This window comes from Calypte anna, chromosome Z (assembly GCF_003957555.1).
Source record: "Calypte anna isolate BGI_N300 chromosome Z, bCalAnn1_v1.p, whole genome shotgun sequence".
Taxonomy (NCBI): domain Eukaryota; kingdom Metazoa; phylum Chordata; class Aves; order Apodiformes; family Trochilidae; genus Calypte; species Calypte anna.
This window is the reverse complement of record NC_044274.1, coordinates 34,734,967-34,761,771: the sequence shown is the minus strand read 5'-3', so window position 1 is coordinate 34,761,771 and position 26,805 is coordinate 34,734,967. Positions and strand designations below refer to the sequence as shown.

Sequence of the window (26,805 nt, the reverse complement as noted above, 5' to 3'; positions counted from 1 at the left end):
TAAAATACTTTAGCTGAAGGAAAAGCTTCATCTGGAACTTGCAGTCAAAGGTGGTGAGCAGGCTTTACTAAATCTGTAGTTCATGAAGCTGATTGTAAGAAGCAATTCAGGCTCAGTGACATCTGTTTGGTGGAGGTACCTGAAATCCTGATCCAGAACACATGAAGCAAGAGCTTATCCATACTTTCACTGTGCGTTCTTTTTGTGGTGATTTAGTTTTAATATTTTAGTAATGTTAGCAGACACAGGAAAAGCCCAGATAAGGTGGAAAACATTAAGTGGCACCACTCATACTTGGTGCATGTGACAGAACAGTATGTGTGGAGACATTTTTTCCTGAGGTTGATCCATTTTTCCTTCAACAAGTGCATCTGTTTGTTTTGTCTGGGAATTCTTGATACAGAAACAGTGAAATGTCTCTGAAAGCCTCAGTGAATCTTTGAGAAGTCTCTCATTTTATTGTGAAACAACAATTTGTTACTTTCCAATAAAGAAAGCAAAAACTCACAACACTTTTCTGAGAACTCGTGTAATTGTATAAGCTTGAATTTAGGTAATGATACTATTACAGTTTTCTGTTTCTTCCATGAAAAATCTTTTGATGTAGTTAAGGAGCTTTATTATATGATAGCAATATTTATTCTATGAATTATATGAGAAGATCAGACTGTAAGGAACTTATCAACACACATTTTCATCTGCCCTTTTTTGCCATAACCTTATTTTCTTAGCCAAATTTCTGTAGCCCATGTATCTTGCTAGAGTTATGTACGATGAAATTTGAGTAATAACATAAACAACAGGAAAATAAATGCTGTAGTATGTATTACTTAAAAGTAATTCATAGTCTTACTCATCTAATTCTAGTATTCTCATTGACCTTACACTAAAATTAGTCAACAGTCACATTTAACAAGCTATTAAACAGTTCTAGTTTAGTAATGCTATAATTTACAAGTGTATGGGCTGCTGACACTAATTTTAATGGACCCTCATTGTAGTCATGCATGGTGAACTGCCAGTACCTTTAAACATAAAAATACATTTCACAGAAAGTGTGTATTTCCAAAAACATTAAAAATAGCTATTTTTATGTTTCAGGCTGAGCACAATTGCATCGCTGAATAATAGATTTGTGAGTGTAGTAAATATACAGTGCTAGTTACTAAGATCTGTTTGAATGTCTACACTGCTGGGATTTAGGTAAGGCAGCCAAATTAAACCATGTGAGACCTTGTTGCAGATTTTCACTTGATTGCACACAGCCATAGACAGAACAGACATTTGCCTGTGGAGGGAAACTGGGCATAGTATAGTGGCCATTTCTTCTCATTTTCCCGCCAATTTGTCTTAGGTCTGTTCCCTCCTCTTCCTTCTTGCTTTTCCTTGCACTGTAGACCTTAGAGCTGTGCCTAGCTGAACCTAAACAAGTAAAGGGCTATTCTTCTCTCTCAGGGTTTTACTATAACTCTCCAAAAGTGATGACTGTCCTGAGTCTAAATAGCAAGAAAATATAGCTATAGCAGCACCTAATTTTCACAATCCACTCTCTGATAGAGTTCATGGCTCTGAAGCAGGCTCAGTACCTCACTAAGAGTTGGGATGACTTGGATGATCATGAGTAAGATGAGCAAGGAAATGTGAGTAGCCAGAAGGAAATCTGGAGGATAGGTGGGACTTGAGTTCTGCCTGTGAGGTAGGTAGGCTGTTAAGTCCCTGCTGCCACCCACTCCCAGAGTCAGTCTTTATATTTTTGAGATACTCCTAAAAATTTTATTTCTGTATTTGTTGTTTTCTTAAAAGAACAAAACAGAGAAATACTATCTCAGGGTATGGCTGGGACTCTTACATAAGAGGTTAGTGGCTCATTTTAAGATATGTATTGTTATACTTTAATGTTAGAAGGTGGTGGTGGTAGAAGGCTTAAAAATCCTGGTGTGGTTCCAGAACTTGTGTCTGGCTCTCCCATTAGAGTGTCAGAGAAGACTGCACAAAATGAAGTGGCTTCAGATGAAGAGAGATTTCCCTGAGGAACTCATCATATAATGGTTAGGGATCCTCCTGATAAGAGAAAAACAGGCTCCTCTGTTTCATGGAAACCAGGTATCAAACCTGGTTGTCACGTGACCATCTACTTGTCCATCTACAAAAGGTCTGAAAGGAGGATCTGGGGAACGATAGGCCTGTCAGCCTGACCTTGATGCCTGGAAAAATTGTGGAGCAGTTCATCTTGAATGCACTCAGATGGCAAGTGCAGGACAGGCAAGGGTTAGGCCCAGCCAGCATGGGTTCAGAACAAGCAGATCGTGCTTGACCAGCCTGATCTTCTTCTATCAGATGACCAGCCTAGTGGATGAGGAAAAGGCTGTGAACATTGTCTACCTAGACTTTAATAAAGCCTTTGACACTCTCTTCCACAGCATTCTTCTCAAGAAGCAGGTGGCTCATGGCATAGACACATTTAGTCTTCACTGGGTTAAAAACCAGCTATATGGCTGGGCCCAGAGAGTTAGAGGCAATGGAGTTAAATGCAGTGGACTGTTGGTCACCAATGGTGTTCTCCAGGGCTCAGTTTTGGGGCCAGTCTTGTTCAATATCTTCATTAATGATATAGATGAGGAGATTTGAATTCTTTCTTAGTAAGTTTGAAGGTGACACCAAGTTGGGTGGGAGCACTGATTTTCTTGACAATAGGAGTGCTCTGCAAATGGACCTGGACAGGCTGGACCAGTGGGCCAAGGTCAATTAAAATGAGATTTAACAAAGCCAAGTGCTGGGTCCTGCACTTTGGTCACAACAACCCATGCAATGCTACAGTCTTGGGGCGAAGTGGCTGGAAAAAGTTGCCAGCCAGAAAAGGACCTGGAGGTGCTGGTTGAGAGCCAGCTGAATATGAGCCAGCAGTGTGCCCAGGTGACCAAGAAGGACAACAGCATCCTGGCTTATATCAGGAATAGTGTGGCCATCAGGAGAGGGGAAGTGATCGTGGCGCTGTACTCAGCACTGGTGAGACTGCACCTCAAGTACTGTGTTCAGTTCTGTGCCACTCACTACAAGAAAGACATTGAGGTGATGGAGTTCAGAAAAGGGTAACCAAGCTGGTGAAGGGTCTGGAGAGCAAGTCCTACAAGGATAGGCTGAAGCAACTGTGAGTGTTCAGTCTGGAGAAGAGGAGGCTGAGGGGAGACATTGTTGGCCCTCTCCGGCTACCTAATAGGACGTCGTAGGGAAGTGGGTGGTGGCGTCTTCTCTCAAGTGAACAATCATAGAACTAGAGGACATGGCCTGAAGTTGCACAAAGTGAAGCTTAGACTAGATACTAAGAAGAATTTCTTTACCAAGAGAGTTGTCAGACATTGGAATGGTCTACACAGGAATGTGGTGGAGTCACCATTCCTATGAGTATTGAAAAACTGTGTAGATGAGGCGCTTACTTCAGAACATAGAATCATAGAATCATAGAATTGGCTGGGTTGGAAGGGACCTCAGAGATCATCGAGTCCAACCCTTGAACCACCGTTGCGGTTGCTAGACTATGGCACTGAGTGCCACATCCAGTCTCTTTTTAAATATCTCCAGGGATGGAGAATCCACTACTTCCCTGCGTAGCCCATTCCAATGCTTGATCACTCTCTCCGTGAAGAAATTCTTTCTAATATCTAACCTAAACTTCCCCTGGTACAACTTGAGACCATGCCCTCTTGTCTTGTTGAAAGTCGTCTGTCAAAAGAGACCAACCCCTGCCTGGCTACAACCTCCTTTCAGGGAGTTGTAGAGAGCGATGAGGTCTCCCCTGAGCCGCTTCTTCTTTAGGCTGAACAGCCCCAGCTTCCTCAGCCTCTCCTCATAGGGTCTGTGCTTGAGTCCCTTCACCAGCCTGGTTGCCCTCCTTTGGACCTGCTCCAGGACCTCGATATCCTTCCTGAACTGAGGGGCCCAGAACTGGACACAGGACTCGAGGTGTGGCCTCACCAGCAATGAGTACAGGGGCAGAATCACTTCCTTGGACCTGCTGGTGACGCTGTTCCGGATACAGGCCAGGATGCCATTGACCTTCTTGGCCACCTGGGCACACTGCTGGCTCATGTTCAGCTTCCTGTCAATCCAGACTCCCAGGTCCCTTTCTGCCTGGCTGCTCTCAGCCACTCTGTCCCCAGCCTGTAGTGCTGCATGGGGTTGTTGTGGCCAAAGTGCAGGACCCAGCACTTGGCCGTGTTGAACCTCATCCCACTGAAATCAGCCCAACTCTCCAGTCTGTCCAGGTCCCTCTGCAGAGCTCTCCTGCCTTTCAGCTGATCGACACTCCCCCCCAGCTTAGTGTCGTCTGCTCTAGTGGATGATGCAGCTATTGATACATATATTTTATTCATGATGGAGTGTTGACAGTTCCACGCAGTGATCTTAAGAGGTCTTTTTCAATTGTGTCAGTTCTGTGATTCTGAGATTACGTTGCCTCCCACTAGAGTAGTGGGCATCTGTCTGCAGGTAGAGCCCGCTCACTGTGTATCTGGTTGTCTTTTGCAAAAGGTAGGATTTAGTTACTGTGCAGGTAAGAGAAGCGGGTGCTTGACTTTTTTGGTAATACCACAGGGACTTCTGCATGTGGCAATGTCAGAACTGGAGGGGTTCTAATGCATGGTGAATGAAGAGTTACTCATAGAATAATGGAGCTTTATGTGCTTCATGTTGCCTCAGTGCTAGAGAAAAAAACCAGAACAAGTCAGTATGAGGATTCAACTTCTTTCTTTCAGCTTCCCATCATATGGCCTATACATATTAGGGAAAAAAATCATAGTGGCAATTTTACTTAAACATGACTTATTTTCAACAATGCAAATTGTACTCTAGTTCTGATATATCTGATCAAAATCTGCGAAATGGTTTCACCAGCATCTGCCGTAGGGGCAGACAAGTTCACCTAATGAAATAGTAGCACATCTGTTTTGCTCTTGCACATTAGGACTTGTCAATTTGTAAACTTAGAGCTGTTGTTTGTCAGAAGGAATCAATAAGGAAGAGGAGCAGATAAAATCTCTTAAAGATTCTGTTGTAGAAAATCCAACCTGTAATTTCTCTGAAGATCATATTGTACAAAGTGATAAAGGACGATAAAGTTTGGAAGCAAACACTTTATTCCTTCGTCAGAGGGGGGAAAAAGAAAAGAGGTTTAATCCCTGGTTTTTAAGTGCAACGCAACTTTAATTATGGAGCCCCTATGGCGCCTTTATAATGCCACATAAAACATGTGGCATTTTGGCTTATAACACTGATTTGAACTGTAGTGCTGGCAGTAATACAGTTTACTGCTCTCGCTATATTTAATTGGTGTACTGATAGGACTGTAGAAAAACAGCATTATTTAGCTTCGGGGTGGAGAAAGCAGTTTTGTAAGCCTGGGAGCGGAGGAGTATTTCTGATTCAGATGAATATTATTTTGCACTGCACAATGGGAGAGGACTTTTCACTTAATTACCACTGGAAACCGTAAATGCTTAATTGACATAAAAAAAGCCCAATATAGGCATTTTACAGTTTTCCTTTTGATCTTCTATGTGGGTACATATTGTACATGCAATTTGAAAAGAATAACTAAAAGGCTCCGATGCGGATGTGTGCTAGCATGTGAGAAGGGCTTATGTGAGTACAGAGCTTGGTGCAGCATGAAAGAAAGGGATACACCCATCTCACTTATGAATAAATTGAGCATGTAATTAGCACCTGGACTTTACAAACACTTTTGAAACACAATTAAATGTACTGCTCTTCTGTGATGAACAGAAGTGCTAGAAATGAAAATATTGACCCCTGGTGAGTTTGCATTTGAATGTATTTTACTTAAGATGCATACTGGCTTAAAACTGTTGAAACTCATCAAATCACAAAGCAAGTCTGAGAAGCACTTCTTTACAACTAAGGTCAATAAGGGTTTTTTTTGAGCTGGTTTGAGTTCTAAATTTTTTAAGAGACACACACTGTATTTCCTCCATAAGAAGAAGCAATCCTAATTTATGCACTCTTTCTCTTTTCTCATAGTAATTTATCCAGAAACAAGCTCTCAAGTTTGTCCAAGAAGCCTTTTCGCCATCTGGGTTTGTCTGATCTGTAAGTTATCATTTATTAAAATAAGTTTATTTTTGGCTGAAATGGAAGAGCAAGTCTTGGAAGTTTGTTCAATTGAAGGTAGTGGTCTATCAATGATAAAGAAGAAAATTCTGCTTCAAAGAAAGCACAACACTAAAATAGAGACATTTCCATTCCAGGGCTCCAAGAAGGTCGGTGTATCTTTTAAAATAATGTGGAACTCAAAATAACCTCTTCCCTTCAGCTTTAAAATGTTCTATTGTGAAATTATTTCATGCTGAACTACTGGTGTTTGTATGAAATATTTGAGCTAGTTAAAATACAGCCTTCTACAGACCTTCAAATGAAGTTTCTCTGTCATATTCTTATGCTGTCCCCACAGCTGCTATGCTTATGGTTGGCTATTGAAGAATATTTTTATTTTCTCAAATTCTTGGAGTTGCACTGTGCTTTGTATAATTCTTTGCTAATTAAGCACCAATGAATGCATTGCTGATTGTTTCAGTGTTACATTTTTATCTTCTGTTCCTTGAAGCAGAATTTCTCTATTGGTATGCATTGCAAAATTCGGTCACCTTGTGTGTTCTTCCCTAATATGCGGGATTTCAGAGAGCCTGCAAGAGCTTTGGGAGGGCTGAGCTGCAGAGGATAGGGAGGTCAGTATGCTGGATGTCAGAGTAGTCAGAATTTGTACAAAATGCCAGTCCAGTAACTGCAACATGAGCCTTGCAATCCTAAACCTCTTCTGGTGAAGTTCAGCATGTGAGAAATGAAATAAGCAAATCCCAGTGCCACGAAAAGAGGCTATGCCCCTTAGGTATGTTTTGTTGATAATTAAATTCATATGATTTACACTTTTTTTACAGCCCAAGGAACATTGCTCAGTGGAGCTTTCTTTCATAACTTGGCGATTTCTTAGCACTCTGGTGGAGAGACTAGCTAGCTGCAGAGCACTCCCATTGCTGTGTGTGTTGCATAGGTCTCTTGGTTCTAAGTCTCTGTTTCTTCCTATGCAGTATCTAGTCCCAGCAAAAGAGCCATTGTTAGTCTGTACTTTGCTGAAGCTTCTATGTTTTGTAGTTGTCATGACCTCCAAATATAGATACAGAACTCAGGCACAGTGTGAAGCTTGAGCTTCTCATTTTTTTAAGCAGGGGAGAAATGGGGTCACCTTCGCCCTTCTCCCTTGGTTGCAGAAACATGAGTCGATATGCTGTGTCTTAGGAAGTATGCAAAGAAGGAAGAGACTACAATTTATAAGGCATTCCATGCTTCCAGTTTCTTGGAGTTTCTCTGCTGCCAGTAATAAGTTTATTCCAAAACAAAAATCAGGCCACTCTGGGATCTCAGGTGCACAGCTTCTTTCAGGCTGTGGCTGGATTGAGTGCTAACAAAGATTTTGAAGAACCGCATCAGTGGTGCTGATATTTTTGAAGAAGTTGGTTTGCTCCTGGGTAGAAAGAAGTTAAAAACAAATCTGTGACAGAGAGTGAGAGAATAAAATGCTATGAATATATGATAGGAATCAATGGAAATGAATTTGAATGAGGCAAGAAATAATACTTTGAGATAAAAAACTGGTCAACATGATTAGGAGTGAATATATTTGTGTTGTTAATACCAGGGTTGAACAACGGCCATTCAGTGTCATGATAATAAAAGCAGGGGATGGATACCCTGAGTCAGCCAGACATGGTAAAAATAGATGGTGAAAAGGTTAAAATGGAGTATTACTTGAGGTGTGAAGGCCATGTGTGATGTGGGACCAACTGCAAGAGAGAGAGGATACAAAATTAAGGTAGAGTGTTATAAAAACAGAGATTGTGATGAAGTGATATAAACCAGTCTGGGTAAAGTAAGGAAAAGAAAGTGGGGTCTATGGGGGAAAAGCAAAGCCTGAAGGGAGGGACAACAGCGATGAAATTAGTATCCATTGAACAGTTCTGTTGATAAGTGGCTAACACAGATTTAAAATCGGAAAGAGGAAAGAAAGAAGTGTGTTGGAAGGAGAACTTGAAAGGAGAATAATGCCATAAATAGTGCTCTTGTAAATCAAAACATAAAGGGTTGAAAAGTTCAGGATAAGGTGAAGTAGGAGATATTCATCACATATTGTAGAGAAGGAGATGCTGCTTTGAAAGGCTTCTTTTTTAGAATAAAGTGTAGCTGCAGCTGTAAGATTACAGTAAGATGAAGACACGTAATTTGCTTTTACTAGCTAAAATTCTTTCTTTCACACAAGTGTATGTGGAGGGTCATCATGTCTATCCAGCATTATGCTTGTGATGTGCGTAACTCCCTTTGTGAGTGCATAACTCCCTCCCTTTTATACAAAATAAAACAGTGGAAGAAAAGACTGCTCAGCCACTGGTCAAAGAAATTTCTTATTTACAAGGAGGTTATACAGTGAGAGAGAAGATTTGAACTAAATCTTGAAGGTTTTGAACTAAGGGATCCTGATGTTCAGACTTTGCCTTGCACAAGCAATTTTTGTCTATCCTGTGGTGGTGTTGATGTCCAGTAGATTACTTTCATGAGTATAAATTGTTCCTTCAGAAATTTCAGAGAATGAACCCTGCAGCTGTTATTCCTCTGTGAACCGTAAATGGCTTTTGAGGGAAGAGTTGCAGCTCTGATAAGCTGAGATTTTAATGGTTTGCACACTTCCTTTCCTCAAGAGGTGCTAATGACATAATGAAAACATGAGTTTGGCCGCTGTACATCAAAAATACCCATGAAATTTTGTTCAAACAATTGGTCTCCTTGTAACGAGATACCTTAGAACAGTCACTTGCAAATGCTTTATTGGATCTCCTCTATGCCTGTAGGAGAAAAAATAACACTGGGTCACTTTCTACATAAACAGTGGGATGTTTCTGTTCATATTTTACTTGGATGTTACTGCATTGCATTGTTGTGTAGTGGTATTAAACTTTAAAACTATAATTTGCCAAGTTTGTTAATGTGTAGTTTAAATTTGATGCAGCATACTGCATAGCTAAATTGTACATTTATGTTTCAGGGCTGTTTTTTCAGTTAGTTCAGTTTTCTTCATGACATTACCTAGGGTTTTACTGTCTGATTTTCCAGAGTGTTGTAGTGGATGAATTTTGAAGGCTAGGTAAAATCCTTTTTTATTATAAGACTTTGTTAGAGCTTGCCTATAATCCATACCTGTTTGACTCTGTAAAGAATTTACCACCTCACAGCAGTAAAACATTTCTGGAAATGATCTGAGGTAGCTGAGGAGAGTCAAGTGTAGAAGAGAGAAATCTGATCTCTACTTGACCTTTTATGAAATTAGATGGAACTTGATGGAAAGCCCAGATCTCCATGTACTCCTGATACACACCACTGAAATGGAGATAGTAGTTGAGCCCCTGTGTGATCTCTCCTATCTATGACATTCTGGATTCTCGGTGCTTTATTCTCCACATGCATTGTGCTGAGGTTACTAGGATTTAATTTCTTATCCTTCTTAAACAAAATATTCAGCTGTTTTCTTTCACCTGTCTGAGAGCTTGTAGTCCTCATCCCCCATTTTTACTATAAGTATGATACATTCTGCTTTTCAAAATAAATTGTTGGATTTATTTTTCTGTAGGATATTGGTGGACAATCCATTCAAGTGTTCCTGTGAAATTATGTGGATCAAGAAATTTCAAGAAACCAAGTTTTACACAGAAACTCAGGATCTATATTGTATAGATGACAACAACAAGAGGACAGCCTTGCTGGATATGAAAGTCCCAAACTGCGGTAATACATTTTCGGCGTTAAATTACTGCTAAATTTTTGTGAGAGAGGAAAAACAAACATGCTTTTATACAAGATACCTGTCAGGTTGACAACAATGCTGCTAAAGGAAAAAGTTTCAGATGTGGTGTTAACCACTCAGTGGTCTTTCACTGCACATGGAATAGTTCTGGGAGCTTCATATAAAGCTTTTTGTTCTTTCCTTAGACTGCTAAGAATGCACTGTTATTTAAGTGCAGGAAAACAGAACATTGATTATAGATGACAAACAAGAATTATGTAATATTCATGTGTCTTTGTAAACTAAATAGTAGTGCTTCGAAGCTCAATATACACAAAATTTTACCTCGAGATTTTTTGGTTTTTTTTTAACTATCTATGGGTAATTAATTATTTATTTCTTTAAAAAATGCAAACCCTAGTTCTAGGATCAGAGGAAGAAAATTCAGAACTGCCTGCTAATAGACACAGATTAGCAATATCACTGCTCTTCACAAAGAGAAAACTCTACTTTTACTAGTTTGCTAGTAAAAGCTACACAAACAAGTCACAACAAGCTCAGGTCTATTATTTTTCAGAGCATTGTTTTCAGCACGCTGGATCTGGAGATAGTGGGAAAATGATGTAACAGTAAGGCTTTTATTGTATAAAACTTTGCTGCTTACATGTGGTCCTTGACAGCTGGTGAAATGTTTAACCTGGTAGTTAAAGAGATTTGTCCTGCTCTCTGTGCAAGGGGAAGAGGTCAGGTGTTTCTGACATGAGCCCTTGTGTAGTCTGGAGAGCAGGGAACTGGCAAGCAAGAAGGAAGGGAGCAAGGATATCCTCATGGAGGACTGACTTAGACTGGAAAATCTGTAAGTGAAGGTGAATATCAGGGTAAACAAAAATGGAACCTTTTCTCCTTCCACCATTATCTACTGAGTGTACTTTTCTGCACTGCCTATGTGGAAGGTATGACACCCTCTGACAGCAGCTGACAGAGGGGACCTGCTGCAGACTCAGCATCTGCAACATTTAATGGCAGTAATGCGTTATAGCCATGTATCATTCTGTTGGTATTGTGTCCAACATGTTGCTGTGCCCAGATGTGGTGTTGTGTCCACAACAAAAGTAATTCTAGTGTCTGGTGTGATTAAAAAAAAAAAAAAAAAAAAAAAAGCAACCTATTTATGGTGGTGTTGTGAGCTTCACAGCTGTTCTTGTGGGCTCCAGGATCATCCACTCCATGGCAGGGAGGTTGCAGTAGATGATCTCTAAGGTCTCTTCCAACCTAAGCCATTCTATGATTCTATGATTTTATGATTTGATTTACCTGACATGGGGGATATTACTGACCTGAGCTAAGTAACTGGCAGCTCCATATAGGTGGACTAGAAGGTAGATTAATCTGCTGGGCATACAAAGGTCTCCTGGTGGACTGAGATCAGTTAGTATAAACCAGGAACTCCAGCATAGTATTCTGTAACATTTTTGGCTGACCCATCTAGAAGCTACCAGGAAGCTAGAATTTTCCTTTGAAAACTTTTCCTGACAAATATGCAGAATAAAACTTAGGAGAATTATTTCTTTCTTCTGAGTTCTTGACCATCTGCAGTCACAGCAGAGTTGTTTCTGACTTCTTGATGCTGTGTAGGTGCATCTTTGTGTATATACGTGCACATCCTGAGGGCATGTCTTGTCTAAAATACTTGCCATGACAAGGGAAGGTAGTGCTTCCAACTACAGAAGGAAGAGGAGGAGGAAGGGGTTATGTTCAGATTGGAATTCGCAGTGTGTGGAATTTGCGCATGTGTTTGGTGAAGATTTGTGGGTATTTCAGAGCAAGCCTGCAAATTACTTGTTAGTTTATGGAGTCCAAATATGATGAAACTTTTTATAACTGTGGTTTTTACTTTTTTTTATTTGTTTTAAGGGGTCTTTCCACTAATTTTTCCTTTTTCTGAATGAATCAGTTTAGGATATGGGTTTTTAACAGATGAGAACACAACCTAGGCTCATAGTAGAGAATCTCATATGAAGAGGATTTACTTACCATCTCAGTGTGCATGAGCTATGCTCTGGAACGTATCTGAAAAATTCAGTTTATGTATCTTGTTTTTGGTACCTCTGACAATATTCTTCTGTGTCAAAAATGAAAACTTTTAATTAAAAAAAAACAACATTGATGAAGCTAGTTTGTTTTACTAACAGAACTTTCTGAGAGGCTAGTGGGTAGAACTGAAACGGCAGAAGAATACAGCTTTTGGCATATGTAGATGTTTTTTCCTGTGAACTAGATGACCTTTTTAGCTGCTTTTGATGTCAAGAGAATTTTTTGGGCTTGCAGGTCTTTGAATTGTATTAATAAAACAATTTCTAATTTTCTCTGCTAATGGTTTCATCCCATCTCTGTGGTTTGTTAATTTATTGTTTTTTAAAAACTAAGCAAACATGCTCTCTTCCTTGTGTGCAGGTGTTATTAATTACTTAATAATATTGTAGCAATTGGCCTGTACAATATGTGGTAAATGTCTTGGTAACGGGATGCATCACTGCTGTGTGCTGTTAATAAATCCCTTGCTGGGAAGTTGAAAGAGGTCACTGTGGTTTCTTGATAATAAGGCTTTGGTTTGTAGATAATTGATGTGAAAATTAGCTAAGTTCTGTGGTACTTACTGTTTATATGGTGGAAGTGTTCATTAATATGCTGATTAAAGGGCCATTACAATTTAGATGCCATCATCTATCTGATTTCTTTTTTCAAGGTATAAAGTCAGGTACACTTACTATTTAAAAAGTCCTTTTCAGCTACACTATTAAAAGTGTCACTCACTTGTTACAGTGTTTGCAGAATTATTTTTTCAGCTACATTTGAAATGTATTTATGTATGATGACAAATTGTCAGATTCTTTTAAGTGTTAAATTCACACCGAATTACTGTGTCAAAGGTTTTTACATTGCATCTGCGACAGTAGTGCTAATAGAGCTTTCTGTGTAGAGGAATGGTAGTGTTTAGTTTTGCCTTTTTCACAGCGTTAGCTAGTTGACTATACAACATGGACAGCATCACCACTTAGGCCATCCTCGTTTTCCTTTTTATTTTTTTGTTGTTGTTTGTTGTTTTTTTTTCCCCACCTTATAGAGAGCATTAAAAAGTCTCAAAAGAGAACCTAAGTAAACAAGCACTTTGTACCTATTACTGCTTCTGTGAGGTTTGGCAGCAATTGCCACTAATGTATTTAGTCCTTAGAAGTGAGGCATGTCCTATTCCTGGGGAAAGGTGACTCAAAATCCACCAGTCAGAAGATCACCTGGAGCTCAGTGAATGCCAAGGAGACAAGACCATGTCTTTGGTACTGGTTATTAAGGTGCTGGCTTCCCCCTCTTTCATTCAAATACTCAGGTGCCCTTGTTGAGCTCAGTGGCAGCAAAAGAAGTCTACTATTTTTTGTGTTTTTGGAAGAGGCCTTGCTCTGCAGTCTTGTGTTTATTTTTTGTTGCTCTGGATTTTGTTCTGGTAATACCATTTTGCCTTATCTGGCTGATTTAGATTATCAGATTGTCTTATTTATGCTGGTTTGGTGCTTGATCTGGCTTTCTATTTTGCTTGGTGTCCCAGCTTTGTGTGCTTGTTAATCCTATATTGTTTCTGCAGTTGTTTTTGTTCTTGTCATTGGTGATGCACGCTAGCTATATTCTGCTGAACAAAGTGGGCAAATTAGTCTCATGTACTGATTTGTTGTACATACAACAAATGGATGTTCAGACTGGCTGTTTACACATGCAGTGAGAAAGCAGAAATAATGTCTTATCTGCGAACTATGGGATTTTGCTGCAAGTGTACGGGACTAGATCTGGCTTCATTTCAACCTCTTTCTGGTTATAGTTTCTTGTCCTAGAGGTAAATAAGTAAATGGTAATATCAGACTGAAAGCAGATTGTTATAAATGCTAAAGGGGAGAAAGGAAACAGAAGGATTGATGCACTTATTTCTCTGAATTTGCAGAAAATATTTGTAGTATTAGTGAATCAATAAATAAGCATTAGATCTTAGGTACAGTAATAAGTGCAGTCTAAAACCACAATCAAAGGCATAATCCAGTGGGTGTTGACATTTTTTTTCCATTATCAGCCATACTTCACAGATAAGGCTATCAAAAGGAGAACATTATAGGCAGAATGAAGTGAGATTAAAAAAAGCCTTAACCATTCTCCATGTTTACATTTCAGAATATTCATGGACTCTGTAGCCTGCACTGTTTATTTTGGCTCACAAACTTGGTGTTATGCATGATATATTGTGGCAAACTGTTCTTATTTTCTCTGTAAGAGTTTTAATTCTTATCTGTGATAATGGGTGCATGAAAAATGTTTTTTACAAAAGCTTTGGCAGTAATGGGTTTTCACTGTTGTGCCTGAATTGAGTTAGAAATTTCTAAATTTAATTAAAACAATTTTAATTATTCCAGCTTTTAAGTGAAAATAACTGATAGTGAATGGAGGTTTGAAAGGGCAACAGGAATCTAATTTTCAAAGACATGTACATAACTGTTGTGATCATGCACACTTGTATCTGATCATGAAGGAACCAGTAACTTTCATACAGATGTTTAGACACATGATATGTAAATCAGGGCTTGTAAATGATGAAAGTTAGTGTATGCAATGTAAGTGAATGTCTCATGTTTTAAAAAAATCAGAATTTTGTTTTATAACTGATTAAATTTTTGCTTTAACTTGAATGAAGCAGGCTTTTTAGACTAAGCAGGCTAGAAAAAGAGGTAAGGAACTAGCTAAGGGAAAGAAATGTGTCCTGATCACTCAGGTTGTTCTTGAACTCAGTTCATTGTGGAGGCTTGCAGAGGTACGTCCATGTAAGTGTGGAATACTCGTCAACCAGGGGAGAATAGATATATGACATTTGTCAGGCTCTACTTTTACTTAGCTTTTATTATGTGGCTAGATCAAGATTGACAACTAGATAACGGTATTCTGAAGTCTGAAGAAAGTACTTTTTTCACTTTAAAAGTAGAGACATTTCATGAAGGCATCCCTTCAGCCATATATTTGTTATATAGTATATTTGGTATTGAGTGAACCCCCTAATTTTACTTGTTTGTGTAGTTGTCTGATAATGTTCTTGTTTCAGGATTACATTTATCACATTGTAATATCCCATAGAATCACAGAATTGTGGTGATTGGAAAAGACCTCTAAGATCACTGTCACCTCTTAAGTCAAACCGTCAGCACAGAAAAAACCACCATGCACAGTAAAGCATGTCCTGCAGTGCCATGTCCACATGTTTTTTGAATACCTCCTGGGATGGTAACTCCACCACCTCCCTGGGTAGTCCATTCAAGTGCCTGCCTACTCTTTCAGCAAAGAAATTTTTCCTAATACCCAGTCTATTCCTTCTCTGGTGCAACTCCACACCATTTCCTCTAGTCCTATAATTACTTACTTGAGAGAAAAGGCCAACACCCCCCTCACTACAACCTCCTTTCAGGTAGCTGTAGAGAGCTATAATGTCTCCCCTCAGCCTCCTTTTCTCCAAACTAAACATTCCCAGTTCCCTCAGCCTCTCATCATAGGGCTTGTTCTCCAGACCCTTCACCAGCTTGATTGCCCTTCTCTGGACACACTCCACCCAACTTGGTGTCACCTTCAAACTTGCTGAGGAAGCACTCAAACCCCTCATCTAGACTGTTGATAAAGATATTGAACAAGACTGACCCCAAAACTGAGCCCTGGAGAACACCATTGGTGACCAGTTGTCAACTGTGTTTTACTCCATTGCCTATAACTCTCTGGACCCAGCTATATAGCTGGTTTTTAACCCAGTAAAGACTAAATGTGTCTATGCCATGAGCCACCTGCTTCTTCAGAAGAATGCTGTGGGAGATAGTGTCAAAGGCTTTAATAAAGTCCAGGTAGACAATGTTCACAACCTTTTCCTCATCCACTAGGCTTGTCATCTGATATACCTTTAGTTCCCCTGATCCTCCTTTGAGCCCTTTTTATAGGTGGTCATTGAACTGGCAAACATCCACTCATCTGGGACTTCCTCTGTTAACCAAGACTGTGGATAAATGATGGAGAGAGGCTTGGTGAGCTCCATCTGCCATCTGCCTCAATGCCCTCAAGTGGATCCAAAGCAGCCCCATAGCCTTGCGAGTAGCCAAGTATTGTAGCAGGCTGTGAACTGTTTCCTCCTGGATTATGGGGCTGTTGTGCTGCTCTCCATCCCTGTCTTTCACACTCAGGGGGCTGAATACCTGGAGGGTAGCTTGTCTGACTAATAAAGAGGCAAAGAAGCCATTCAATATCTCAGACCTTTCCTCACCCTTGTCTGAGATTCTGTCTCTCCTTTTACTGGTAGTGTGTTTGTAAATATTTTTTTGTTGTCAGTTACGACAGTGATCAAGTTGAGCTCCAGCTTGTCTTTTGCTTTTTTAATTTTTTCTCCACATGATCTAAGAAGATCCCTGTACTCATCCTGAGACGTTTGACCCTCTTCCAAAGGACATAAACTTTCCTTTTTTTCCCTGAGTCCCAGCAAAATCTCCCTGTTCAGCCCAGCCAGTCATCTTCCCTGCCAATTTTTTTTAAGGTGCATGGGGTAAACTTGCTCCTGCACCATTAGGATTTCCATCTTGAAGACCATCCAGCCTCCCTGGACCCTTTGTCCTTCAGGACTGTTTCCCAGGTGATTCTCTTAACAAGTGTCCTGAACAGGCCTAAGTCTGCTCTGGAAATCCATGGTGGAGGGTTTGCTGACACCCTTAATTTATTAAAGATTGAGCAGGGAGTGATGGAGTAGGGGTAAAGGCAAAGTAGGGGTGTGTTGGCTTTGGGAAAGCAGACTTTAAAGACTCATGATCTTCCAGTTGAGGTTGTACTGGTTTAATTATTTTCTTTAAAGGTTCCCAGGCAACAGTTGGATGGATTTCTTTTAATATTTTAAAAGATTTGAGTGGCTTAGTGAACTGCCACATCACTCATTCTGCTTCCTGATAGAAAGGTGTTCATTTGTAGACCAATGAGGTGGGTGTTGTATCAGATCTGGTGTGGTAAAAAAATGAGAGTTGAACTTCTGAGAAGAAGCAAGCACCCCTAGCAAGAAGAGGTCTGAAATGATCCTGTTCAGTGTGCTTGTGCCTTCCAACTGCTCACTGGGAAATTCTCAAGACACAGGGAAGTCCTAAACTCTAGTCTGAATGACTCTTCTCAGACCCCTGGCAAGAAGCATCTATGTTTGAACTCAGTCTTTCCAAATGGCTGGAATTTGTTCTTTTCCTTTCAAGAAGGCATAGCAGCAGCTGCTCCTTTTTTCTTATTTTTTTTTTTCTTTTTTCTTTGTCTTTCTATTAGATTAAAAAACAAAACAAAAAAAAAAAACAAAAAAAAAAAAAAAACAAAAGGAGAGATCTTTTCATCCTTCTCTGGAACAAGGTTCAGTTCAGGAGTCTTAATTTACAGCTTTGGAGGTAATGTCCTCGCCACCAACCTGTGGATTGTTTGAGACTGTTCTAGCTTAACCCTTTCAGACCTGTGGAAAATACCACGGTCACTGTGGAAAATATGACACATGTTTCTGTTCAGTGATTATTCAGTACTCTGTCCAGTGGCTGTACATTCTCCTAAAGAGTTGAAGAGGTCCTGATCTGGAACAGTTTCTTTAACACTTGGGCTCCAAAAAAAGCGAATATATAAGAGGTGAAAAATTTTTAAATGTTCTATGTTTCTGCTAGATCTGTATTTTTTTTTAATATGGTTGTGGTTGTCATCTTGGAATAACTTCTGTGAGATTTCTGCAATTATATCCATGTACTGAACATTTTGATTTTGTGATTTTGATGCAGGAGGAAATAGAAAAAAGCATTTATGTTTCTTCAGTTCATGTTTTCCATGTAAGCTTTTTGGTATCCTGTTTATAGTGCTCTAAAGATGGAGGCAGGCTGATTTTTGGCCATGTCATTCTGCAGATTTCAGTGGAAACAAGGCTACTTACCCTGTGGCTGAAATTTGGCTCAGGGCTTGTTGGCCACAGACAGTTTCTAAGTGAAGCACAGGAGGTGGATCATATATTCAACACCTCCTAGCTTTGCACCTAGAATTACTAGAAAGGTTTTTCTGTGTTTTTCAAACCTGTGAAAGGTTTGAAAAGCCAATAGGAATTTGTAATAGTCCTTTGGAATTTGTAAACATACGAATATTTTCAAACAAGGCAGAATTTTAATAGAATGATAGAGAAAATTATGTTTTTCTTCTGTCTTACATGGATGTAACCTGTTCAGTACCAGTAAGACCTCTGAAATTCTTAGATCTGTGTACAGTTCTTAACAAGTTATGCTGTCAGAGATTCTATTTTCAGGCTCCAGACAGTGAAAGCAATGGGTGTTACCAAGCTGTACAGTAGTAGTGCTATAATAAATTATATGCTTTCTCCCTAGATAGAAAAATCAAAACCAGTAGGAACCAATAACCTTGGACTGTACTGAAATCTTATGTGAGGCAAACAAACTTGGTTTGGGCCAGTGTAACTTCTGAATTACATAGGATATTTTGTAAAACAATGTTCCTGTAGTCTGCCTGTACATGGTTCAGTTTGATGGAGAGTTGTTAACTCACAGTTAATTTAATCATTTGGTGTCTGATATATTTATTTAAAAAATGATTAAGGATTTTAGGTAAGGATTAAAATGATCTTATTAAAATATAAATTCAGTTGGCTAGCTTTGAGAAATACAATTTCGTTTTTTTCTTAGTAATTTCTTGTTCTATCTCAGAATAGGTTGACTGCAAAAAATGTGCTGGGCAAAAATATGATGGGCCATATTGAAAAGCATTAGTGATACTGCCTCATGGCTAGACTCCTGGGAGTTTTTTCACAGGCCAATAAAAATCAGCGGCTTATTATGCAAAGGATGGCATAAATGAATACTGGATTTATGGTATTGTCATGGCTTAGCAGCTTGGGTGGACCACAAAACTAAGGATGGAATTACTCTCTATTCCCCTCCCACCACACACACACAAAGGGAAGATAAAAGGGGAATAAAGACCAGGGACTTGAAGCTGGAAACTGAAAAACACTACAAATATACACAATAGATATGGGCTCTGATGACCACATGGCGAGCTGGTTGTAAAGAAGCTCAGGGGAACAGCAGCGCAGCCAGGAGTGAGTGGAAAGAAAAGAGGGGGCTCTCCTGGCCTTTCCAATCTTTATAGAGTATGGGCAGGAAATGGGAGGGAATAGACCCCTCCCTTCATGTTTCATCCCTGTCAGAATCTAAAAGCCCTCCTTTAGTTCCCCATGTTCAAACTATGACAGGTATTCTCTCAGGTGCTCATTTCTTCATCGTATCTTAGGTATTAATGAGGTTATATGACCATATTGACATAATTTTTTGTAGAAGGTTTTTGAGCAGCTGAACAAACCCCAGAACTGAAGCTGAAGAAGTCAATATGCAAATAATTTTGTAAAAAAATTTGTAGCTGCAAAGATGGTTAACCAGTAAATCAACATCTTGGGTGTAATGGTGGTTTCCTTTCTCCCTATGTAATATCTTCATCTGCTAAAAGCTGCTGTAGTATACTGGCTTGCGCACTGACATGGTGCTGAATTACAGACTACAGAGTTTGTATTAATCCTCAGTTTTTAAATTATTTTATATCCTTTCTTTGACATATAGTGGCAGTTTGGCTCTACCAAGGACAATTACACTTTCTGTAGACAGTAATAAGCAGCAGCATGAAGACTTTGAAAGTGCTCTAGGAATTTAGTCACCTTTTTAAAAAAAAAAATTTCTGTTGACAGTTGTATAGTCAAATGCTGCAGTAACCTTTGAAAATTTTATCTCTAGCATTTGGTTTTGTGATTACTGATATCCCAGCTTTGCACAGTGAAGCTATGAATCGTTCCCTAGAGATGTTGTACTTTCTGACAGCCTTGGGCCATTGGTTTGCACTAGTGATGATCTGTGAAGGTAAATAGGTCCCTGTACTTTTAGGAGGATTTGTTCTTTCTAAAGAATGAAGTGATACTTGGAGAGACTCAGATGACATAAATGAGTTCCTTCTAATTGTCTCTGTTGTGTCCAGTTGTGCTGGAGTAGAGGGAAGTAACTGTCTATTCCAAATCAGAGCTTCCTGTTGCTGGGAATAAGGTGTTATCAATTTGAATATGAGAACAGATATTCTATATGTGATGAAATAATATATACATAATACAACATAATACATAATACAACACATGGATTTTAGTGTACACTTTCAGTTGTTGAGCTGCTTAATGGTGGACATAAGAGGTTACTGCTATTTTCAGTAGCAGGTTCTGTCTTCCCATTTTTGTAGTGATAGAAAAGCTTTGGATAGACTATTGAGAGGAAAGGGGCCTGGACAGTTTGCCTGTGAAACTCTTTGCTGCAGAAGTCTATTAAGGCTAAGAATGTAGCAAACGTAAAAAAGAAATCATATACTAGCAGGGTTACTCCTGATACCCAGAATTACTATAATTAATGTTATCAAAGTTTGAAGGAGATACTGTGTTTCAAGCTTTGGGACACAGGATAATCTCTGTTCAAAGATACCAAGAAGACACATGTGGACAGATAATATGTCTCACTTGCATGGGCTGTTACGCTGCACTCTAAACTTACTACCTTTGCAGTATACAAAAATATTTGTACCTGTTGTCTGATAGCTTTTATCATTTACTGTAAACAAAGTCATTTAAAATGCACATCTGTATTAACAGAAGTGATAGTAGTCTAAAACACTGTATTTAACCAAATTATGTCAGAAGTAAGTGCAGCACGGTTGGATATCTTCCTAATGGTACAGGTGTCAAAATGCTACTCACTCCTGTAAATGGTCTCATGCCACACTGAGTACACATGCTTAGCATATGTGTCTGCTAGGGTGAACTGTGGCTTTTTAGTGCAGTTATTTTTCAGCACAGGTTTTACTGCTTAGTCTCATAAATTTGTTGGTAAGTCCAGTGCATCACATTTTCTAGATATGAAATTTAACGCTTCTATCTGCTTTTTCCAAGCAGCCACTTTGCAGCTAGTGTATATCCTGCTATGGACCTGTCTGGGTGTCACTGGAAATGAAAGTCACAATGGCCTTTCAGTTAAAGTTCCCTAACTTAAAATACCCAACCAGAATAAATTAATCCCAAAACAATTCTGTTATGTGTTTCCCACACACCTACTTTAGGAATGGGAGTAAAAGAAAACACATACAATAATTTGGTGATTCTATTATTCTATTTTGTTGTGTTCTCTTCTAGTCATTTACACTTATATTTATACTTACACTTTTTGTAGTGATGTTTTCTGCTAGGATTTGCAGCTGATTTTTGTGTAACTTCAGAAATATAAAGAATAATAAGCAGTATTATTTTATAATCTTCTAGCAGAATACAAGCATAATAGAAAAAAGCCATGATGCCTAGAGCAGGAATTGTTTTACGACACTTCTAAAGCACTGGGAGATTTGCCTAATAATTGCCTGGAAAATTATTTGTCTTCACTTTGGTATTACTTCCTCTCATTTAGTTTGTATTGAACTAATTAAACTTAAGGATAGATTTCCAATACTTATAGCTTCTATTGAAGTTCTAGAAGCCTAGTTCACACTAATTTGAGGGATAATTGTTTTTATTGGACTTTTTACATAAGAAAACATTTCTACTCAACTTCTGTCCCTGCAAGGCCATCATCACACTACTGTATTCTTAACTAAAAAGCAAAATAAAGCAAAACAGGTAACTGTTTTTTCAGAAAAGGAAAACAGGGGAGGCACAGAGTGGCTGAGAGCAGCCAGGCAGAAAGGGACCTGGGAGTCTGGATTGACAGGAAGCTGAACATGAGCCAGCAGTGTACCCAGGTGTCCAAGAAGGTCAATGGCATCCTGGCCTGTATCCGGAACAGTGTGGCCAACAGGTCCAGGGAAGGGATTCTGCCCCTGTACTCAGCACTGGTGAGGCCACAGCTTGAGTCAAGTGTCCAGCCCTGGGCCCCTCAATTCAAGAAGGAGATTGAGATGCTGGAGCAGGTCCAGAGAAGAGCAAGGAGGCTGTGAAAGGATGCAGCACAAGTCCTGTGAGGAAGGGCTGAGGGAGCTGGGGGTGTTCAGTCTGGAGAAGAGGAGGCTCAGGGGAGACCTCATCACTCTCTACGACTCCCTGAAAGGAGGTGGGAGCCAGGTGGGGAGGGCAGGCTCTTCTCCTAGGCGACTATCAGTAAGACAAGAGGGCATGGACTTAAGCTCTGCCGGGGGAGGTTTAGGCTGGATATTAGGAAAAAAATTCTTTAAAGAGAGGGTGATCAGGCATTGGAATGGGCTGCCCAGGGGGATGGTGGATTCTCCATGCTTGGAGGTTTTTAAGAAGAGACTGATGTGGCACTCATTGCCATGGGCTGGGAACTGCAGCGGGAGTGGATCAAGGGTTGGACTTGATGATCTCAGAGGTCCTTTCCAACCTGGCTGATTCTGTGATTCTGTGATTCTATTGCGAAAGGTCATGTATACATATCCAGCACAGAGGATAATCTTAATTATATGAGATTATTGAGTTGCAAGTGAAGTTTGCCTGGAACACTTGGTGAGAAGGGACTTATAAATGATGCTAAGATTTTTTTATAGAGTTTAAGAGCTCCATATGATGGCTCCAGATATGATATTTCTGGAATGTTGCATAATTATTTGCTATGTAAATAGGTATGAAATGTGAGCTTCTCTGTGCCTGGAGTGTGTATACACAGAGTGACAATTCAACTGCTGATGTTATTTTTGAAGAGAATCAGCCTACAATTCCTTCTGGTTTTGTAAGCATTCGGCTTACATTTACTCTTCATGAAGCTGCCATTGCTTTGGGTTCAGAAGAATGAAATACAAAGTGATTTGTAGCTCTATGAGATGGTGGGGGAGTCTGGATTCTTGAAAAATCTGTGCTTATTTCTTGATGAGTGGCACCATCTCACTACTTTTCTGCTTTCCTGAGGGCAATAGCAAAATCTGCTGAGATGCCTTGGATAGCAGTTCTGCACAGTTGGCAACTCTTTTGTGTTTTCTCTCTGTTTTTGGTATATTTGGTGCTCTGTTTCCCTCACTTTGTAGTTATGATCTAGGTGTTGCCCTTCTCTCTCACATAGCTGTCTCTGTGTAAGAAGGGCTGCAATCACTTCTGTGATACTGGAGTTAGTAGGATTTACCTGTTAGTGTTGTGGAGAAGAATAACAATACCACAATATCTGTTCATTGAAAAGAAAGGGTGCTTTGCACCTGTTACAAAGAGATTAAATTGACTGTTTTAAAGAATAAGGGTAGAATTTTTTAAATTGAGGTTAAAAACTAAAGTTAGGACTTTGTCCAGTTGAAGCATTTCCTTATGTAACTAGCTTAATATATTTTCACATGCAGTAATGTTTTCTTAAGATGTGGAGGAGGTTCAGAAAACGGTTAAGTAGCTGCTTAGAGACTGTGTCATAAGTTGCCAAACATGCTGTTTGTACTCCCTCACTGAATAGCAGCTGACCACAGTGAATATCTGAGTTAGCAGTGTTTTTGCTTCCATTTATACAGCTTGCTTAGACTTGAGTGGTGTCTATTTCCCTCAAGTACCAATGCGTGTGGCTTTTTTTGTTATTGTTTCTATCATAGACTTGCCCTCAGCAAACTTAAGCAATTACAACATCACCGTGGTGGAAGGAAAGAGCGTCACCCTGTACTGTGATACTACTGGTGGGCCACCTCCCAATGTGTCCTGGGTGCTCACTAACCTTGTTTCAAACCATGAGGTAAGTTGCATATTCAATTACATGACAATTCAGAGACAGGAGATACCTTCTGAAGAATGGAGTGAAGATTCATATCCACCTTTAGCTAACTTTTTATTAAAAAGATTAAGTAGAAAACTAATATTGAGATTACATTTATTTTACTTTCAATCCAGAGTGACTGCTGCAGTGCTTTTGTTGAATTGCACGTGACCCAGATTTGAACTTTGGTTTCTGGATGTTCACATGTAAATGAGAGTACTGTAAATTTTTGTAGTAACATGGTGAATCAGGGCACTGAAACACAGGGGTTTTCTTATTGTCTCTGATAACTGCATACAGAGAATAAATCTAGTTTGCAGTAATAAAAAAAAGCTTTGCATCTGTAACTTTATTACATTTTCATGCCAAAAGCTTGGTGTGTTGAAATTTGGTTGTAAATATTTTGTGACTTGTTTTCATTTTCCTTTAACAAACAAAGCAACATCAGGAAGCCTTGGATATTAAAATGAAGGTTTTACCAAAAAGAATATGTTTGTTTGGGTTTTTTTGTTTTTTTATTTTTTTAAATTAAATATGAAGATGTTTCTTCAATAAAATAATCTAATCACGAGGTATTTTATTTTCTGATATCTTTGTATTCTTTGTCCCTACTTTTTACTGTGTGTACACTGGAAGTAGAATGATTATGTTCTTTTTGGTGGCAGTTTTGGTAAGGAAAGGCATATAAGTAGATCTCCAACATACAGCTGCAGACCTCTTGGACTGCAGTGAGCAAGGTCCTCTATAATTTACAGTTTTATGGTATTGCTTTCCTACATTCATATTGTTGCAGACTGCTTAAAACTTCCAGATCTGTACAAAATTCAGGATGTGTACTGTCCAAACTGTTCCTACAGTACCAAAAAGAGAGGACTTCTGAGGTCTTGTAATCCTTGTGCTTTCTTCCTTGAGGTCATTATATATCGGGCCTGTGTAGAATTTGACTAGCCTATCTTTGAGCTCTCAAGTAAGAAATCTGAAGAGCTCTAGTTTTGTTTCAAAAATTTTCCCCAACTTGTAAAACTACCCAAAGGCATCAGTTGTCATCAAGGACAAAGAAATTAAAACAGTTTGGGAAGCCTATACCAAGTTGTGCTATTTTTCAGTTTCTCTTTTTTTAATTTTTAAAATTTTTTTTCCCCAAGTTATGAGCCAAAACAAATGTGGAATGCTGTTCAAAAAGTGAGATCACCTTATTTTTTAACCCTCCTATCTTTGAAATGCCATGATCAGTTTGCTTCAAGCTTTCCAGAAATATTCTGTCCTGGCATAACTTCATCTTGAGATCTCAGAAGGCCTCATGGTATAGGCTAGCTACAGCCTTAGCTGTGGAGCACAGTAGTCTTTTCAGTAGCAGAAGAACGAGTGCTTTTTAAACCTCATTTGCCATTCACATCTACCCTTCCCTTTTTTGTGAGTGTTGTTTTTGGTTTCCTTTCTCTCACTGCCATATCTCAGTTTCTGCCTCCCTTTTCTTAGGCTTCTATGCTGCTTTTGCCTTTTTTCTCTCTCCTCATTTACAAAGATGTTAACCAAAGTTAAAACTAAACTGCAAAGATAACTGCTCTCAGCTTTTCTGCTGGTATACAATGCAATTGTCATTTGTTAGATTTTTATTGCTCTTTTTTATTTATAACCCTTAGTCTGCTTTCAGCCTAGCTTTGAGCACTGCTCGCTTCTAAGAGTTCCACATACATTTAACTTAAGTGGAGCTAAAGTGCCATCTCAATGCTCAAATACATCAGGACAAATACAGGACCATTGTGTGCAGGAGTGTGCCCGTTGACTGCCACAGAAAGTTACCATGGTTTTACAAATGCAGCATTTTCCTTTGTGTTCTGTGCAGTACTGAAGTGCATGTGTACCCTAGGTACCTCAAAAGCAGGTTTTAAAATTATCCTAATTATTGTCTATTTTTAAATGTGTTTTAGTTCCTTTTTCAGAAAATAGTATCACACTTTATGAAAAATTAAAACATGGAAATTGTAGTTGTCTGGAAACAATATGAAGTATATGATTCCAGGAAAAAAAAAAAGAGTTGGTAACAAATAGCTTTGCTAGGGTTTTTTTTGGTTGGTTGGTTGGTTGGGGTTTTGTAGCAGGAGGAGCCATTCTTGCTCCTGAAGCTCGACGAGCTGCTGGTCTCTTCCAGGACTCCAGCCACCACACAGCACTTCCAGGGTAGAAGTGTAGCGGGAAGAGCCTTTCTTGCTCCAGAGGCTCGACAAGCTGCTGGCCTCTCCATACCTCGCACCAGAGTGAGCTGAGCTTCCTCTGTGGGTGTGTGTCCCACCTTTATTTGCCCCCTGGTAATAGGGGGCCTGCCCTAACTGGGCACAGGTGGACTCACACCCACTCTTTGGTAACTCGAGGAACCTGGTTTATCTTGTTTCTCTACAGGGTTTTTTTGGGTTTTTTTTTGGGTTTTTTTGGGTTTTTTGGTTGTTTTTTTTGTGTATGTGTGTATGTGTGTGTGTAATTCATCCCTGACTGTGTATTCTGTCATTGAGCTTTCTGAGAATTGTAAGAATTCTAAATCTTACTTTAGTTAGAATGTCTTTAAACACATAAACCAATACTTTGGCAGTAGCTTTGTTAGTAGAAGGTGTGTAATTTCTTGTGTAAGGTTTCATGAGAAGAAGCTCTCAAGAGAAATTCAGCTAAGACAGAGGGAGGAGGCTTATTGTTGTCAAGGGTGCAGTAGAACTTGAAAGGCAGCTACGGAAGAGGTGTGAGATGTCAAACATAAATGTAATGGAAAGAGTCAAAGGGAATAATAAAACAAGTATTGAACATAGACAGGAAGAAAAAGTACAGGGGGAGCAGAGAGAGACCATAGAAATCGGTCATGAAATGGAATAAAGCAAGTAAGCAAGGCTGTCTGTAGAGGAAAAACAATTTGTGTAGAGAGGATGTGCTTAAAAAAAACAGTCAGAAACTGAAAGGACAGAGAAATGGAAAAATGGTTTAGTGCAGTGTTTGTAGCTTGACTTCTGGAGTTTTGACTCCACTGCCACTACTGTTACAATTGGTCCTGTAGGTGTTCAGTGCCTGTTTGGATAAGGCACTAAAGTAAGGCTTTGATTAATTGTTCACTTATACAGCTGAAAGAAAGGGAAACTGAAAAATGCTCTTCATCTGTGGCCAATT

General features: G+C 39.3%; 1 protein-coding gene across 4 annotated transcripts in view; it reads left to right on the top strand.

Moving 5' to 3' along the window:
* NTRK2 (neurotrophic receptor tyrosine kinase 2) overlaps positions 1–26,805 on the top strand; it is a 206,746-nt gene that overhangs the window by 19,780 nt on the left and 160,161 nt on the right. For all 4 annotated transcript variants that reach the window (XM_030466982.1, XM_030466981.1, XM_030466984.1 and 1 more), the window contains exons 4-6: positions 6,034–6,102; positions 9,686–9,840; positions 23,498–23,634. In XM_030466982.1, coding sequence (XP_030322842.1) covers positions 6,034–6,102; positions 9,686–9,840; positions 23,498–23,634 — 361 coding nt within the window. The remainder of the gene's footprint in view (positions 1–6,033; positions 6,103–9,685; positions 9,841–23,497; positions 23,635–26,805) is intronic.